At 40.4% G+C, this 18,458-nt stretch overlaps 1 protein-coding gene across 1 annotated transcript in view; it reads right to left on the bottom strand.

Moving 5' to 3' along the window:
* Nucleotides 1–2,286: 2,286 nt before the first annotated feature.
* LOC121933051 (T-box transcription factor TBX20-like) overlaps nucleotides 2,287–18,458 on the bottom strand; it is a 58,032-nt gene continuing 41,860 nt past the window's right edge. The window contains 2 exon segments of the mRNA XM_042472266.1: nucleotides 2,287–5,928; nucleotides 7,524–7,636. Coding sequence (XP_042328200.1) covers nucleotides 5,588–5,928; nucleotides 7,524–7,636 — 454 coding nt within the window. The 3' untranslated portion in view covers nucleotides 2,287–5,587.

Consider the following 18,458-nt stretch of genomic DNA (forward strand, 5'->3'; position numbering starts at 1 on the left):
AATGTTGGCAATACATTTAATGCTCTTTTTGTCCTGGCACAGTCCCCTACAGCAACACTCAGCTTAGTATGTTAAAGTTTAACCAAGGTAAATCATAATGAAATGACAATATATTTGAGGAGAGGGTAGTTTTTGCTTGTTTTACCAGTCATCTGATTATATTCAGGAGCACAGCATAAGTAGACAAGATGATACTTTATTATCAATGGTGCAATTGATGAATTCCTCCCACTCCCACTTAAGGCATTTAGTGTCCTGAACTGATATTGGAAACATTCTCCTCATGTCCTAAAACTCTCCCCCACTCTCTCCATTCCATCTTCTGAAGTTGACTAAGGACCTTTGCGCTGCCATCTAGGAAGCCTTGGAGTGCTGCGTTTTGAAGCTGCCTGGAAGCTGGCTTCAAGCTGCTCGGCTGCCCAGATGTGGGCCAGCTTCCAGGCGCTCTGAGGGTGTGGCGTTTACATGGTCGCACACTTCTGGAGCGCCATGAAACTGGCCGTGGTGTGGGTGGCAAAGATGGGTGTTTGCTAGCCAAAAAAGGAGCGACTCTTTGCCGCTCCTTTTTTTAGCCAGCTTCAAGGTGGATTTGGGCCACGGCGTGTCTTTGCCGCAGCCCCAATTCAGATCATCTTTATTTATTTTTCAAATACATAAAACAAGCTAGTACACAGTGCACATAATATTAATTTTAAAATCATATTAAAGTCTTGACTAGTATATATGACCAGTTTCAGAAGGGGTGGTTTCAAGTTGCCCCTTCCTCCGGTCTGTTTCCCCCCATGTCTCCTGTAGTGGAGACAGGGCTGAGACCTCCTGCTGCCATCATCCTTTGCTCCTACCTTACAGCTCTTGCCCCACTTCTTGTTTGTAAGGACTTGTCTTCCACCTCCGTCCTCAGTGAGGCCCATTTGTGTTGCTCTGAAAACATAAGAGATTCAAGTGTCCTTCAATACAACACAAAGTAGTGCAGTCAAGAAAAGCAAATGAACATTACGTACATGTAAATCAGAAGTGGGCAGGTGTGATGTCCTAAAACATATTTTGTATCGAAAACTTAACTTTTTCTACAAGAGCTATGGTTTCATGTTACAAAAGGTCGATACTAAAAAAATGAAACCAGAAGTAGACATATAGGCACTTCCAGTTTGAGTGGGGAGTGGATTTTTGTGAATTTCGGGACCTGGTGCATCATATCACAAGTCCTCAGGGCAAGGTAACGGAACACAGACCCTCCCACACTGGTTACCTTTGGATCTTAATATCAGGCTGCTAACACCTGGTCAATATATTGTACCGTAACTCTTTTCTTTTAAAGGACCATCCCCTTCTCTGAGTAGGGTGATAAAAGGTGAGATCTTATCCTGGAAGATCCTAAAAGAAGCATCCACTCCCTCTACTCTCTTCACCATTGCTCTGCTTCTAGCCTTTTTGAATCCCTGACAGGAAAAATAGCAAGTCTTTGGTGTTCTCCATCAAAGTAGCACTTTTGTAAGTTGTTTGGCATTGTTTTCCTTAGCTACAACCTTTAAATGCTTTATTACATGCACCTATGTTTTACCCTTGACGTAACCATGGGTCATTTCAAAAAACATAATTTTTTGCACGTGACTTATTTATACACAAATACATACTTGTACTTATGCACGAGAGTTACTTATACACAAGTACATACTGTATGTCTGAATATGTTTTTCCAGACCAGGGTGACTAGTTTGTAAATCACATGAAAAGCTCAGGGCTGAATAAATGTATGAAAGCAAATTCACAGGTTCACCTTAGATGGTGGGAAATGTGAATTGGGTAATCTCACATTGAAATTAAAACCAAATGAATTTCTCACTCACTCCCATTCAGATGTATTAAGTTTTAAAACATGATGAGATGAACTTATGTTTCCAGTCCCTATGGGTTAAAATCCTCACTGCAAAAAGACCAGCTCTGCCAGTTTTTTCTCTCTTCATTCCCCCCCCCCCCCCCTTCTTTCTGCCTTGACTTCTTTGAAGGACAGGCTATGTCTCATGACGTAATTGACAAGCTCTGGAAAATTTGTCCAGGTGTTTTCCCATTAATGTTTGTTGTTGTTATATGCCTTCAAATTGACTCTGTCTTATATTGGTGAAGTCTCCTTCTTTGGAGGTTTTTAAACAAAGGCTTGATGGTGATGTCGAGGATGCTTTCACTGTGTATTCCTGCATGGCAGAGGCTTGGACTGGACAGTATTTGGAGTCTCTCCCAGCTCTAAGATTCTATGATTGATTAACTTTCAACTAATAAATACATATATTTAAAAATTCCAATATTTTAATGAAAGAAAATGAATGTCCATATTTGCACTTATGTACAACTTTGTGATATATATATAATTATTTTAAGCTGTTTACAAATCACATTTAGTGCTTCAAATGTCACATAATGTTGATATTATATTTCTGGCAGAAATAAATATATTGCACTTAAAAAGATTCTTTAATTGGATGGTTTTTCCTAATTTATCCACTCCTTTTCTCATAAAACATTTTGCTTTCCCCTCCCCATACGTACACACATCATTACGTGGTGAATGTGCTCACACAATTCATTAAAACAATTTACACAGCAAACAAGAGAACAGCAATACATTCTGTTAAGAGAGACTATGTCCAGTTTTGTGTTTCCCTGTACTTAAAGAAACACTATCTTCATATTTCTTCACTTGTTAAAGACAATAAATGCTTATTTTAAATGTGCCAGAGCTAAAATACAGGAATCTGTATTTCTTGTCCAATATCCTTTTTAAAAAGTTATTTATAAGTTACCATCTTTATTTTCTGCCTTGGTTTTAAAAAAAGTCCAACATTTAAAACCAGAAATTGAAATCAGACAGTTTATCACTATTGTAAATAAAATCCTTATTTCCTTATTAGGAAATGGGAAATATCAAAACCATACTTACTGCAATAAGCGGAGGTAAGCAAAACAACAACAAAAATGAATTCACAATACAAAGAAGTTTGAATAATTGAAACGAAAGCATTTGTCTACCCCAAACAATAAACGCATTTCATGATGCAATGGTTTCAGTGCTTGGATATGTACATGTAACACTGCTTGAGGAATGGCTTCTCCATGTTCTTTAGTTAGATAATGTTCAGCATATGCAATAGGGATGAAGCGCATAAGACCTTCTGAAGCAACAAGGCAACCACCATTTAGATAGAGTTCAAAATATGCATTGTACCCACAAAGTCTTCAGCTGCAGATCTTATTTTGACTAACCTAGTGTTGATTTCCATACAGTGGTCTTACTCCAGAACAAATCAAGTGCACCTAAGTTCTACATAAATCAATAGGTATTAAATTTAGGATGAAACCATTCAACAGTGGCAGCTCTGATGCAGCAGATAACCACCAACTGCATTTATCTGAAGAAAATACAGACACACTTATTTCACTGAACTACTTCCAAATGATGGGGCTTAAGATCACCATCAAATGTTGCTGTTCCTCTGGTGATCCAGACAATTGGATGAACATTTTGATTTTGTTTCTGTTTTATTATGGAGTGATGATCCTCAAATATGTAAATATGATTGGTCCATTAAACAAGTACTAAACCTTGTTAGAACTGAATGTATGGATTCTTTTGAAATGTTGCTTCAATTCTTTTAAATCTGGCCTTTTCCTTACACCAGTTGTTTCTGAAACCATAGGAAGATAGAAACTTGTCTCCTCTTTCTGTGACTAAAAGCTGCAATGGTCAGAAGTCTAACAAGTGTGTGCAACTTGTGACCCTCCAGGTGGTGAACTGCAATTCTCCTTATCCCTCACGTTGGCTATGCTGGCTAAAGCTGATGTTACAGTCCAACAACACTGGAGCACCACACATTCCCTGGCCCCATTGAAGGCTACAATTTAAATAACAGTGTAGGCAGCATTGATTCATCTTTGTTATATACAGTAGCTTTCTATTCTTTGGGATCTTTCCATATTAAAAGTGCATCTTATGTTTCCATCTGGTGGTTTTAATTGGCTATTGCTGGTTAGCTTCTATTATCTTTCTGTTTCAGAGGTGGTCCTCTCATGTTGTTGAACTGCTGTTTCCATCGGTCCTTATCATTGGCTCTGCTGTTGAGGACTGACAGAAACTGCAGTTCTGCAACAGCTGGAAAGCCACAAGTTGTTTGTCTTAACCCTCAATCTTCTAACCTTAAGCAAATACAGTGGGCCCTTCACATTTGCTGGAGTAAGGGGTGGAGGACTCCCGTGAAAGTGGAAAAACCTTAAATAATAAAAAAAGTTTATTTTTAAAAAATGAGAGAACAACTCTCTAGGAATTTCTAGGTCCTCCAATGCTACTCTATGGTTACCATCTTGCAGAAGATGACCATAGAATTGTGCTGAAGAGAAGTGTTTGCTCTAAGAATCTCTAGGTTCTCCAGTGTGACTCTATGGCAGAGTTGTGCTGGAGCACCTAAAGATTTCTAGAGATAACATATTAACCAGATCTGTAAATAATTCCACCAAAGCCAAAGCTGCAAATGTGGAAGAACAACTGCACGTGTCATTTTGTTGTTGTTATAGAACCTACTATGTTGAATGTGTGAGAATGGCACATGGAGCTCTTTCATATTTCAAATTAACAAGTCATTGCAAGCAATTTGAAAACCAGTTTTTAAATTGCTACTCCAAGGAATATAGGGAACATTTATCAAAAAACATTATGGTGTGATTTTCTAATGGCACTTCTTAATTTCAAATCTAAAGGTTACAAAAAAGAGGGGCATTTTGCTTTCTGGCTGAGATCAAAGAAATGTTGGTGTGGGACTATCTTCTCCACAACCAATGAAAAAGTTGTCCAAGAGCAGGTATTCTCCTTTTCCATCTGGCACTCTTTTCCACAAGAACTGAGCAGGAGAAATGCCAGTGCATTGTGTCCAGTGTTCTTGGTGAACTGGGGACAGTATTTAAAATAAATGAATTAAATAGTGGGGAGGAAAGGATGGATAGTATTTTCCCATTATTTTCATAGTGAACTTAATGCTGAAGTAGCTCAAACATGTTCAAAACCAAACACTTTCCCCCATTATTGATATAAAGCAATGAAGTTATTTGCACAATATTGTCTCTTTTGCCTTTGTAGGGAGGGGAAATTTGGAGCCTGGACAAGTTGCCTTTTGAACTACGACTCTTGGAATCTCTCAGCCCTAATGGCTGCAGGAATTCTGAAGTTGCAGTTAACTTTCCCAGGCTCTGGGAACTTTCTCAAGTAACTTTCCCAAGCTCTGGAGAAATCTATACACAGTACAACTATACACAGCTATGTGAACACAGCCTCTTATCTAGTGGTTATGATGCACCTTCCAAGTATTCAATATTTAATTACAGACTTTTCAACATCTGGAGTTCCTTTGGCTGTATCATCCTTAAACCTCTGAGACACTCCATGCTTCACGTAATTCCTGATCCCTCAGAGGAGAAATCTAACTCCAAAGTTTTATGCAAGATGGTTTTCTTAGGATTTACTCTACTGTTCCTCTATTCGTTTTTTCATCAAGTCTGTCATTGCTTCTGTTCCAAGTCTCGGCTCCTCTCATCTAAGGGTCAGTCATACAAAAGGCGTCATTACCGCTGAGGAGTGACGCAGTCCCTGGATTGCTGCATAAGGCCCCTGCTGAAAGTAATGGTGGTACCGAGGCATGTGAAATGAAGGGAATGTTGGGCCAGTTCCCTGCATTGAAGTGGCAATGGCAGAAGGTGTCAGTGGCATCCCCAGCCGGCTGTATGGAGGCAGAGATCCTTGCATTGGGTGTGGAATAGGAGTGGCTATGGATGTAGTGCTGGAACCAAGGGCAGTCAAAGACTGTGGATGCTGGAATCCAGGAAAACTGGATGATGATGAAACCCAGGAACTGAGGGACAAGTTGTCAGATGTGGTAAAAGCAGATCCTGAAAAACAGGTCAAGAGGGAAAAAAAGAAAAAAAATGAAACTTTTACCATTAGGAGGAAAAAAGGTCTTTAAAAGCTAGTGAGGCTCCATGGTTGGAGAAAGAATGGGCAATTTCCACACCATTGAACACTTCACAGATAACAATCATGACACATCTGGCTAAGTAACATCAGACTGTGGCCAAAATTGCAAAAGGTATTTATGAGAAGATATTTATGAGAAGGTATTTATGAGAAATAACAGAGAAGCTAGGAGAGGCTGCAGCAGTTTGCTTTCACCTGACTCTCCAGGGAAGGGCAAGATTTGGGGAGTGGGATTTTGGGATGAGATTGTATTGTTTTAATGTTTAAGCTACCCCGGTTGTGTTGCACAGAGAGGCAGGATATAAATTATTATTATTATTATTATTATTATTATTATTATTATTATTATTATGTCCTTCCCCTCCCCCTTGCTGACTCAATTAAGTGCAAATGATCTTTACACTTTGAACTCCATTTTCAGCAAGTGTAGTAAGCTGAGGATAAAGAGGGAAAGGAGAAAGAGAAGGAAATTGGGACATTTTAAAAGTAGCTGAAAGTGTGGGATGACAGAGGATTAACATAGAGTATCTCTGCTGAATTGGTACATCTAGGTCAGTGAGGTCCAAACTCTGGCCCTCCAGGTGTTTTGGACTTCAGCTCCCAGAAGCCTCAGCCACCTTGGCCAATGGTTTGGGATTTTGGGAGCTGATGTCCAAAACACCTGGAGGGCCAGAGTTTGGACATCACTGATCTAGAAGGTATAAACTTCTAGCCCTCCAAATGCTGTTGGATACCAACTCTCATTATCATTCCCCATTGACTATGCTAGCTAAAGCTGGCAGAAGCTGAATTTCAAATTCTCAGGTTAGCCAACCCCAAATGTTAGCCATGGGTTTGGGAAAGCCAGATTCTAATTTCCACTGAATTATGAAACTCACTGGGTCACCTTGGGCCAGTCACTCTCATTGAGTCCAACCTATTTCACAGAGTTGTCACAAGAATGAAGTGGATACAGATGAGAACTCTATGCTAGCATAAGCAAACTGGATAAAAGGCAGGCTCTAAATGTAATTGGAACAAACAAAAGCAAGTAAATCCAGACAACTAGTAGATAGAATTGACACATCTATAATAGCAACATGGAATGAGGTTAGAGGGCAAAGGCAGGTTATTTTCAGATGTGTAGCAAATGGAACAAATCTTTGTCACATGACTGTATATGCTGCAAGCCAGAAAAGGAAAATAATGCAATATAACATCAGTGAAAATGTCCCTGTAGGAATAATCAAAGGACTATTTTGAAAAATGCTGTCAAACCCAGCTTGTCTATGCAGCAGCTATCTGATTGGCAATTTTGGACACCAGTTCTAGGTTGTGAACAGCAAAAGTGAAAAATGTTTGAACACAAAAGGGCCAGAGTTCATGGGCTCATTTTCAAGCATTCCACTAAAAGGTGTCATCATCACTGAGGACTGACACAGTCCCAGGATTGCCATAGAAGTTGCATATGTGTTTGGATTGGCACTGCAGTTTTCAATGCTGGCACTTTCCAGACCAGACCATCACTTACCCCTGCTTTGTGTTGTTTGGCTTTCATCTCCAAGAACTTCATCTTCAGCCCCATAGGTTCTGATGGGAGATCGTGCATAAGAATGCTTTTGAATAAGGCTCTCGACACTTTCTCTATATAAAAAAAATAACAACATGCAGCATCAGCAACCACCTGAAAGATAGCTATACTGCAGCCACTCACAAGGTTGTGAGTTCAATCCCAGCCAGGGGCTCAAGGTCAACTCAGCCTTGCATCCTTCTGAATTGCTAAAATGAGTACCTAGCTTGACGGGGTAATTAGCTTACAGTTGTAAACCACTTAGAGACTGCTCAGTGCAGTATGAAGTGGTATATAAATGAAGCTGCTATATATCCACACCACAAAGTAGTACCTCTATGATCTTCCAATCTTTCAATCTGCTGTAATCCTCGTGGCTGGAGTAAAATGGTAACATGGGCATGACCCTTTGGGACTACTGGCACTTTCATATGTTCCTTTTAATTTTCTTTCAAGTTTTAAACAACAACAACAACAACCAGATAACTGTATTCTCAGAAAGCTCCACTCTTATAAACAGAAGCCATCATTATTATTATTATTATTATTATTATTATTATTATTATTATTATTATTATTATTATTATTATATCAGCAAATGTACTTCCAGGCTGAAACCAAATAAATCAGTGACAAACTTCGCGTCTAACAAAACATGACAATAATGGGATTAGTGAAACCATCATGAGTTTAAAAAAATGAAATACCACATAGGGAAGGGGCACTGTACTCCAGAATTCAGTAGACAAGGTAGATAAATGTAAGCCTTCTTTCCTCAGCCATGATACTGGTGAAAATCCACTACTGCATACACGCACAGAGAGAGAGAGAGAGAGAGAGAGACATCTGTGCAGTATTGGAGGGAAGAACATGTATTGGAGGGCTCACCAATAACTTAGGGCCTATACAGATTGGGGAAAAAGGGGTGGAAGAGGCTGCCCCTTTCTCCCCTGGATCGTGCCCACGCCAACCAAATGGGGCGGCAACCATGCCCTGGAGCGGCACTGTAATAATAAATAATAATTTGTTTTATTTATATACCGCTATTCCAAAGATCATAGCGGTGAACAGCAAGTAAGCTAATTTGCCCCCAACAGTCTGGGTACTCATTTTAGCAACCTCGGAAGGATGCAAGCCTGAGTTGAGCTTGGGCCCTTTTGCTGGTCTTGAACTCGCAACCTTGTGGTTTCAAGTGAATGGCTGCAGTACAGGCATTTAACCACTGCGCCACCCGGGATCCAATGTGACGTCCCTCAAGCACCACACCATTCTGACACAGCGCATGAGCCACATCACCATCGTGCACGTCGTGTAAATGGTGGCACGCCAAAATGGCACTCGTGGCGCATGGAAGGGTTTGGGAGTGTGCGGACACTCCGCTCTCCCAAGCCCTACTTTTGGCCCCAGGCTGGTGCAAAGCGTTGGTCTTTCTTGGGCCTTAGCTAGGATGGAGAGGATTACAAGTGCATACATGCACACACAGTAGCATTCCTGAGGAGAATGGGCCTATGAGGTACTGGTATTTAATTTTTGAGCAAGCACACTTGCTAATGACATCATGAACACAAGATTTATTTAAGTCCTTATCAAACTCTATGGTCAATGTCCAACATACACTGACCATGGAACGGCGCTGGAGGAGCTACAAATGCCTAGTAGAGTATTCTCTCTATGAATCTCTAGGTCCTTCAGAGCAACTTTTAGTTAAAGTTGGCCACAGAGTTGCACTGGAGGACCTAGACAGTCCTAGAGAGAACATATTAATGAAATCTGTGAATAATCAAATCCGCAAATATCAAATCTGCAAATATGGACTGTATTCAGTGACTGAAGGCATTGCACAGTTCAGAGCATCAGCTGGTTGGTGGATGCGGTTCATGAACACCTATAGATTGTGCCTTCGCCAGCAAATATCTCACAGAAGTTGACTAAAGAGTTAGATGAAAAGCTCATTTCATTCTGTAGATTTACCGTATATACTCAACTATAAGTCGACTTCATGTATAAGTTGAGGTCTGGTTTTGGAGGCAAAATTGTGGATTTTGATATGACCCTTGGATAAGTCGAGGGTAAAACTTAGGGGCATGTAACAATGGATCTAAATGATGAAGCAAAGGAAAACAATGCCAAAGAACCTGCAAAATGATGGCAGGCATAACTGTTTTAACTCATACTAAAGGCTGGATGGAAAAGAGAGTAGAGGGAGGTCAGTGCTTCTAAAACAGATTGCACTCTTGCCTCATACCAGGGGATTGTTCCCTTTTTAATAAGAGTTAAAGTATAATATTTACATTTGACCCATGGATAAGTCGACCTGGGATTTTTGGGTCAATTTTTGACTAAAATTTCTAGACTTATACGTGAATATATACAGTATTATAAAAGCAGAGACAAAAGCATGACATTGATATGGTTAAAACTGGTAATATGGATGACACCCCAACAACTTTTGATATACTGTAGCAAGCATTGGTGAAAAGACATAGTTGTGAAAACGACTGATCACGAAAAGACCCATTTCACAGTCATCCTATCGTGTCTGACACATGGCACAAAGCTGTGCCCTGTAATAATATTAAAAAAGAAAAACAATGCCAAAGAAGAGTTTCTTCCTGACGTTTCACCAGCATGAAGAAACTCTTCTAGAAAATGGCCACATAGCCCGAAAAACACACAAAAAACTATGGCCGCCAGCCATGTAAGCCTTCGACTTCACAATGCCAAAGAACTTAAAAATTCCATCAGACATGACTGTTTGTGTTCACCCTAAAGGTCAAATGGATGAGGAGGGCACTAAATGGTGGCTGCGCAATGTGTGAGGTAACTGACCAGGTGCGGGATTAAGCTCATGCCCTTCACTACTGGTGTGGGATATGTTCCGTGCACATGTCACTCAGGATATTAAGGATGAAACAAAGAAAATGAAGACTACATTAGCAGTGATTACAGGCAGCCTAACATCAATGTTGCTGCTATAGGACATTTGTATCACCAAGCTTTTCTAGGCATGACTGCGCAGTATGTGACAATAATGGATGTTTTCTGGTCAAGCAAAATTAACAAAAGAAGGGAACCTTATAATACTAGATTCAAATGTGTAAAGGACGGTTGGGATTCAATTCCACCAGAAATGGTGAAAAAATCATTCCTAAAATGTAGCTTTAGCAATGCTATGGATAATACAGAAAATGATGCCATCTATGAAGACAAAAATGAATCAGCATCAGACAATGATGCAATGGATTGCGACAGCACAGACAACATTTATGCCAACAATGTCACTGAAGAACAGTTCCACTATTTATTCAATCATTCTAGTAATGAGGAATCAGGCTCTGAAGGATTTGAATAAATATTTGTCTATATTTGTCAATTTTTGGGGGCTGAAAATCAGGCAAAGTTATAAAGTTAAAATATTAAGTACTGAAAACCTTCCTGGAAACTTATCAACAATAGCCTTTGGGGTTGTTTATTCATTTCTTTTGTGACTGTAGTCCTGGTGATTTCTGCAGGGCCAACCGGTGTGCAACTTTTAAACTGTAATAACTCATCCACTTTGAAGCATGTTATTGGTTTCACTGAAATATACTTCCAATTAAAAACTTATCCTGAGGATGTTGTAGCATGACTATATACATCCCATTCTTTATCAAACTGTTCCTATCAATTCAATGTAAAGAAAATTCTTATATTAAATAGGATCTCATGACGTTGCTTTGCAATGAATCATTTTTTAAAAAGTGGTTTCAGCAGGGCTTTACTACATGATCAAACCTACACTCAAAGATTTGTAAAATATAAAATTTGTGGAAAGTTATAAAGTTAAAGAAATTAATCCCTGCTAGTTCTTTAGTGTAGTTTTGTTTTGTTTTGTCCTTTACATCCTTTGTTACATGCCCCTAAGTTTTACCCTCGACATCCATGGGTCATATCAAAATCCATGATTTTGGCCCCAAAACCTGGTTTCGACTTATACATGAGGTTGACTTATACCTTATATAGGTTTCCAAGCTAGTAGCATCAGACATTGTTATCAGTTAGATAACAATGCCAAAAATAAGTCAAGTGCTCTACAGTGTTTCCTAAGACCTGTGTAACTGGCCTCTGGTGATCCTCTTCAAAGTGAGAGTTCTATAAAACTGGGGCTACCACTAAAAAGCCCCCGCTCTTTAAAAAGCTTTGCAGAATTGGTGGGCGTCCACTCTGGATGAATTTTCTTACCAAATAAATTCTTATTGAGAAAAGCGTTTTCTCATGTATGCAGGTCAGAGACCAATGAATCTCTAGGCCAAAGAAATGGACTCTGGAGAGAGTTCTCTGAATGAAATACTGTGTGTCAAATGGGAAACAAACACCTTTTCACAAATACAGCTTTTAAGAAGCAGAAGTGAGTTGGAGTTATTTAGTGATCTAATCTATTTAAGAACAAAGCCATTTTAGCTAGCAGAATTCCCCCAAGACCAATCTGACCTGATGCACTGCCAAATGGGCTGTCTGCCCTTGCTCACATAGAAAATCCTGTTAATTGAAGCTGTTTAAACCAAGCATTTGGTAGGGATCCCTTCTGGAGATGTCTTTTGGTAATTCGGATTAGCTAAAAGTGAACTGTATTTCAGTAATGCAGAGCATTGTTTTAAAAAAGGATAAAGGGAATGATCAAAAAATACAAAAAAGCATCACAACAATCTCCCCCTTTGTCATACTAAAGGACTGAGAATTGTTTTGTCCTTGGAATATCACTGGTATCATAACATATTAGTGTCTTGGGGGGAAATGAGGGTAAGGAGTGGGGGGATTTTATCAAAGTAATTTACTTGTGGGGACTGGAAGTGGACAGAAAGCAATGGCAGTTGCTACTGAGAGGAGAATATAATTGAATTATTGCCTTTTAAGTGATTGAAGACAGTGGCCATATCAGAGTTATCTCCCAGAAAATCTTACAAGGGAAGAGGAGATGGAGGAGGATGGGGAAGACAGAGAGAGGAGAAAAAGGAGAGAGGGAGGAAGGGAGAGAGGGAGGGAGGGAGAGCGAGAGCACACATTGGTTACAATTATGGATTTGAATGCCTCTTTCCTCTAATCTGGCAAAAGGAGAAAAAAAAGCATTATTTTGTGTAAATGAACAAGAGTAGAAGCAGGACAACATGATAAATTAAGCTCATATTGGCCAAGGGTTTTAGAGTGCAGCAGTCTTAGCAATTTGTAACCCTGACATAAGATAGACTGCAAAAAGCCTGAAGTCAAGATGAGGGATAGTTCTTAAGAAATTATAATCCATTTTATTATTATACATAGAACCTGAGTAATACAGTGGTACCCCGGGATACGAAAGCACCGCCTTACGAAATTCCCGGGATACGAAAAAATCCCATAGGAAAAAACTGTTCCGGGTTACGTTTTTTTTTCCGGCTTACGAAAAAAAATTTTGGTGCTTTTCGGCGCTTTTTCGCACGAAATCGCGGCTTTTAGCGCTAGCGCCTATGGCTTTTTCGGGTTGCGAAATCTTTCGGGTTACGAAGGGCTCCGCGGAACGGATTAATTTCGTAACCCGGGGTACCACTGTAGTTATAGCTTCCGAACACTATTCAAGGTAGACCTACACATTGCATTGCATAGTCTAATTGGAATGTAATCAAGGTATGAAATGCTGTTTTGAGATCTGCCTTCGCTAGGAAAGGTCACAGCTGGTGCACCATCCAAGGCAGGACAAGACACTCCTGGCCACAGCATCTGCCTTGCCTTCCAAAGGTATTGCTGGGTCCAAAAGTACTCTCAAACAGAACTGTGCTAACATTTAGCAAAGGGCTAGTAAACTGTGGCCTACTGTTGGACTTCAGCTACCAGAGTCTCCTACCCATTGCCCATGCTGTCTAGGGTTGACATCAGTCCAACAACATCTGATGAGCCACAGTTTCTCACTTTGACCTCATGCCTGTTCAGTTACATGTTCATGAAAGTAGCATCTTCTCCTTTCACAGTCTATCAGACTGTATTACCAGCACATCTGGTACTACAGTTGACTTCCTGCACTGTAACTGTGTGTATAGATATAAACAGTATATATAAGAAGCCAAACAGCAATTCTTAGGAGATTAGATTTGGCACTGGGGCCTTCACTTGCCATTCTCTAATCTAGGACAGACTTCAGAACTTTATCCCAAACCTACCTCTGTTCATTTCCAAAAGGCCTGAGTAGGAACTTTGTGCCATCCCCATGGAGGAAGAAATGGGAACATCTGTCAGGAAATGCTCATTAGCTCCATTCTAATTTTAAATGCAACTTCTCTTTTTCCCCAGCCTCCATGCTAGGGGAGAATCATTTAGAGCGTTCTGTCTGCAAGACTAAAAACTCACTCTTCCTTGTGAATCATCATTAGCATGACTGAGGCAAAGACAGCCCAACTTGCAACCTGCCAGAAGCAGGGCCAACCTCACCTGGACCCTCATATGCCATTGATATTTCCCTGTTTCTCAAGCCTTAAAAGTATCCATTGGGCATGGAAAGAAGATCATTGTACACAGAACTAGGAAAAGTAACCTTCAGGCACTACAACTCCCTAAATCCTCCAGCCAACATGGCCAGGAATTCTAGGATTTCTCTAAAGCAGAAATGAAACAGGAGACATCACTTTCCTGCTGGGTTTTATGGGACTTATCATTTTCTGTTAAGAAAAGCGACCTGGAAAAAACTCAATGGCTTAAATTCCCTAAAGGCACCAGATCCTGTGTGATCTTGGAAGCTAGCCGGGTCAGCTATGGTTACTACTTGGATGAAAGACTGCCAATGAATACCAGGTCTATAGGCTATATATCAGATGAAGTAACTGTCACAACCACCTGTGAGTATTCCTTGCCTAAGAAAATTCAGATTCATGTGGTTGCCATAGGTTAAAAAGTGACTTGAAGGCACATACAGTCATAAAGTAAATTTCAGGCTTTGGGGCAAGGAATGGGGCAGATGGGTAAAGTACACAAGTGCCACCTGGTCTGTTTTCTGGCCCTCTCCTGGTCCTGATCTGCATATACTTTCCATTAATTCTGCTTGGTCTATAATTTTTTGTAGGTTTTTTGGGGCTATGTGGCCATGTTCTAGAAGAATTTGTTTCTGATGCTTTGCCAGCATCTGTGGCTGGCATCTTCAGAGGATGCTGGCATAGAAGTGAGTGGGATACACACATACAAACACACACTGTGTGACCCTGGGTTGGGAGGAGTGATTTCCATGTTAATCTGTGTATTGTTCTGTTGTGGAATGGCAGGGCCTCAGGGTGGGAGGATATGCAAAGAGGATTTGTATCTGTTTAATTAGAGATGCTAGAAAAATCCCTGGCCCTGGGTGGTTTTCATTTGTATTTACTGGGTCTTGATTTTAATGTTTTTCAGGTAGCCAAACTTTGCTAACTTTAAGGCATTTTTCTTTCCTGTTGACGTTGTCCAGGTGCTTGTGGATTTCAATGATTTCCTTGTGCATTCTGACCTGATAGTTGTTGGCATGGTTCAGAATGTTATGCCTAGGATGATTTATAACATGTTCTGTTACTGCTGATTTTTCTGGCTGATCCAGTCTGCGGTGTCTCTCATGTTTCTTGGTTCATGTTTGCACACTGCATTTGGTAGTACCTATGTAGACTTGTCCACAGCTGCATTGTATGTGGTAAATTCCTGTAGCTGTGAGAGGGTCTCTCCTGTCCTTCACTGAGAGCAGCATTTGCTGGATTTTCTTGATCAGTTTGTAAACCATATGGAGGTTGCGTTTCCTCACCAGTTTCCCTATTCTGTCTGTGACTTCTTTGATATATGGTAAAATGCCCCCCTTTGGGTGGTTGTTTGTCTTCACTCCTCTGGGTTTTGCTGGGTCTGGCAGCCCTTCTGATGTCTGAGCTGGAATAACCATTAGCCTCTAGAGCCCAGTCTAGGTGCTTCAATTCAACTTCCAGGAAGTGGAGTTCACAGATCTTTTTTGCCTGGTCCACCAATGTTTTTATTGTGCTTCTTTTTCGCTCTGGGTGATAGTTGGAGTTCTTGTGCAGGTATCTGTCTCTGCGTGTAGGTTTTCTGTATACTGTGTGGCCCAAATTTTGGTTCAATTTGCAGATGACCAGAACATCCAAGAATGGCAACGTTCCTTCCTCTTCTTTTTCCAGGTGGCTGTGGAGGCTGTGGGATCCAGTGTTAAGAAATATAAATTTGCTCTGAGTTTTAATTTGAACTTCCAAATAGGTTCAGTCCCTTGTACAGCTGTTAAAGCCCAGATTAAAATTCAGAGCATATTCATCATTCTACCGATCTCAGAGCCATCAGCCTTGACTGACCACAGACCTGTCCTATCCCCCTTTTGACTGGCTGCCATCAGGCGTCAGAGGTGTGTGTTAGACACTTTCCTATTGCCAGCATTCAATTGGCAGCCTAGTTCATGGTTGTAAGCAGAATGGGGAAGGTGGCACCATTTTTGTCTCCTCTGTAGACTCCTTGGGCTGGCCCTGCTCTCATATTCCATACTGAGAACATGGCAATTTGTGTGAAATTGTTTCAAAATGTTGCCCAACCCAAAGAAGCTGTACATTGAGTTGACACTTGCGAAGCAGTCTCTGAAGTTGTATGTTGGTAGTCCAACTCATACAGTCAGCAACAATCTCAGTCAGCTTGCTCACAGAGCATGGAAAGGATACCTCTTGGACTTCAACACCTAGAATCCGCCAGCATGGCAACTGTTTGGAGAATTCTGGGAGCTGTAACCCAAAAGACAAACTTTTCTGAGACTGGGCTGTTCACTTCTAAAAGGGAACTAAATCCAGCTTCCCTTCCAAATAGCTGATCAACACCAGTACTGATTATATCTGACCATAGTTGTGAACAGAAGCATTGCTATCAGTTTTGGTGAAGCAAGATTTCTTTTTGAACATTTCAAGATAGGACCTTTAGCTAAAAGATGCAGTTGTTAACTGGCAGCCCCTGCCATGGTCTTTTCTCTAAGCTGATAGACATAATTCTATAAATTACCAACAGACAGATCAATATATTTCCTATTACAATTCTCCCCTATAAAAATATGTCAGTGGCAATTTGAGACAGCAATTCAATTTGGGGTGTTTCTATATAGGATATATGCCCATTTTTTTAAAAATGATACCTATTGAGCCAGTCATTTTGTGCATAATGACACAGTTCTGCTTTAATCTCAGAAAAGCTTTGAGACTGCTTACCATCAGATATCCCTTGCCTCTGATAATTAATTCAGTTTTTCTCAGAACATAAACTCTGATAATGCCATCTAGTATAAACAATTGTGAAGGTCAGTCACAATGGCTACAGAATTTTCTTCTCATTTTTGCTAGAAATCTTTGTTTTTGAGCCAGAGCCCCACATGCATCCTGGTACAAACATACAGCTCCTGCACAAGCAGATTTTCAATTCACTCTAGGCATTTATTTCTATGCATAAACAGCATTTTCACTCCTTTAAAATTAGTTGAGAATCTTTTGCAGACAAAGGTACTCCATATACACTGGAGCTTCTGGACCCACCAGGAATCACTGACTGAGATAAATTACCTTGCCATCTCATCTTTCAGATTTTTCTCTGAATGCCATGTTACAACTATCCACAGCAGTCTTTCCCAAACAAGTTATGTTGGATTAGTTCCCAGCCAGCATAGTCACTGGTCACACTAGCTGGAGATGATGGAAACAGGTATCCAACACATTCTCCTGGATGCAGAATGCTGATCCACTTGCTTCTTTTCTCAATCTAATGTTAAAACCTATCCCCCAGCATCTGGGAATCAGTTGGGAGAGGCCCAGAAAAGGAGAGGGAGGGATGGAAGTGGTATTGCCCCCTTTCCATTCTTCCTTATAGCCCTCTAAGTTTTACCCTTGACTTACCCACGGGACATATCAAAATCCAGGATTTTGACCCTGAAACCTTCCCTTGACTTATACATGAGGTCAACTTGTACACAAGTATATACAGTAATTCCAATTTGTTTAGCAATTCAGTGCTCAGCAAAGGGAAACAGGTATGGAGATATGATTTGGCAGTTGTTGGCCTAGAAATTGAGGAATGGCCAGCTTCTTATTCATTGCTAGGCAGTGTTTCGCCTAGGAAATGTGTTTCATTACATGGGGGAAGGGGGCAGTAATGTCTTACTAAATCCCCAGTTTCATATTCACACCCGTTGGCAGAACTGCGCAGCTGCAAAAAGCATCAGAGACAAATTACTTGAACAGCCTTAGAAGAGGACACAACAATAAATCTAGTCAGTCCTCAAATATTGACATTCCTATTTGTCTACCATTCTCCTCTCACCACCTTCCAGATATGGTGGCCAACATTTCCACCGTGGGCTATGACACATCTGCAAGATACTAGGTTCGATAAGGCTGCTAAATATAGCAAACAAAGTTTTAAATGTTGAAGACCAGAGGTACTGGGCTAGACCTTCAGTGGAGGCCATGCTGTCTGATCTGGCCCATCAAGCCAAGATGTTCATCTACAAGTTATACGTTACTCAGTGATGAAAGTAAAGGACTTTGTATGTTCAGGAGCAGTCTCATTATTACTTAATGTGCTTTAGGATTCTGTTGTTAAACAGACTAAGTTCACAGACTCTGGATTTGAGCCTCAGTTCACATTAGGTCCTGACAGAGACTGTAAATCTGAAATGGGAATTTCAAAATTGTTAGAGTCATGTATTCATAAAAACTATATTCAATTAGGGTAGGAAAGTGCAATGTCTGTCATCATGTCATAAAAAGATGTGTTTTTCTCTCAGTTATACTGTAAGGAAGCCCAGCCTATATGGTTGCAGAAAGAAGCTGTTACAAGGAGCAATCCAATTACTAGGTGGTTTAGTGCAGTAACTGACTCCAGCCTAATTTAATTTCTTTAGGTCTCTAA

The sequence above is a fragment of the Sceloporus undulatus genome, chromosome 6 (assembly GCF_019175285.1).
Source record: "Sceloporus undulatus isolate JIND9_A2432 ecotype Alabama chromosome 6, SceUnd_v1.1, whole genome shotgun sequence".
NCBI classification, from domain to species: Eukaryota; Metazoa; Chordata; class Lepidosauria; order Squamata; family Phrynosomatidae; genus Sceloporus; species Sceloporus undulatus.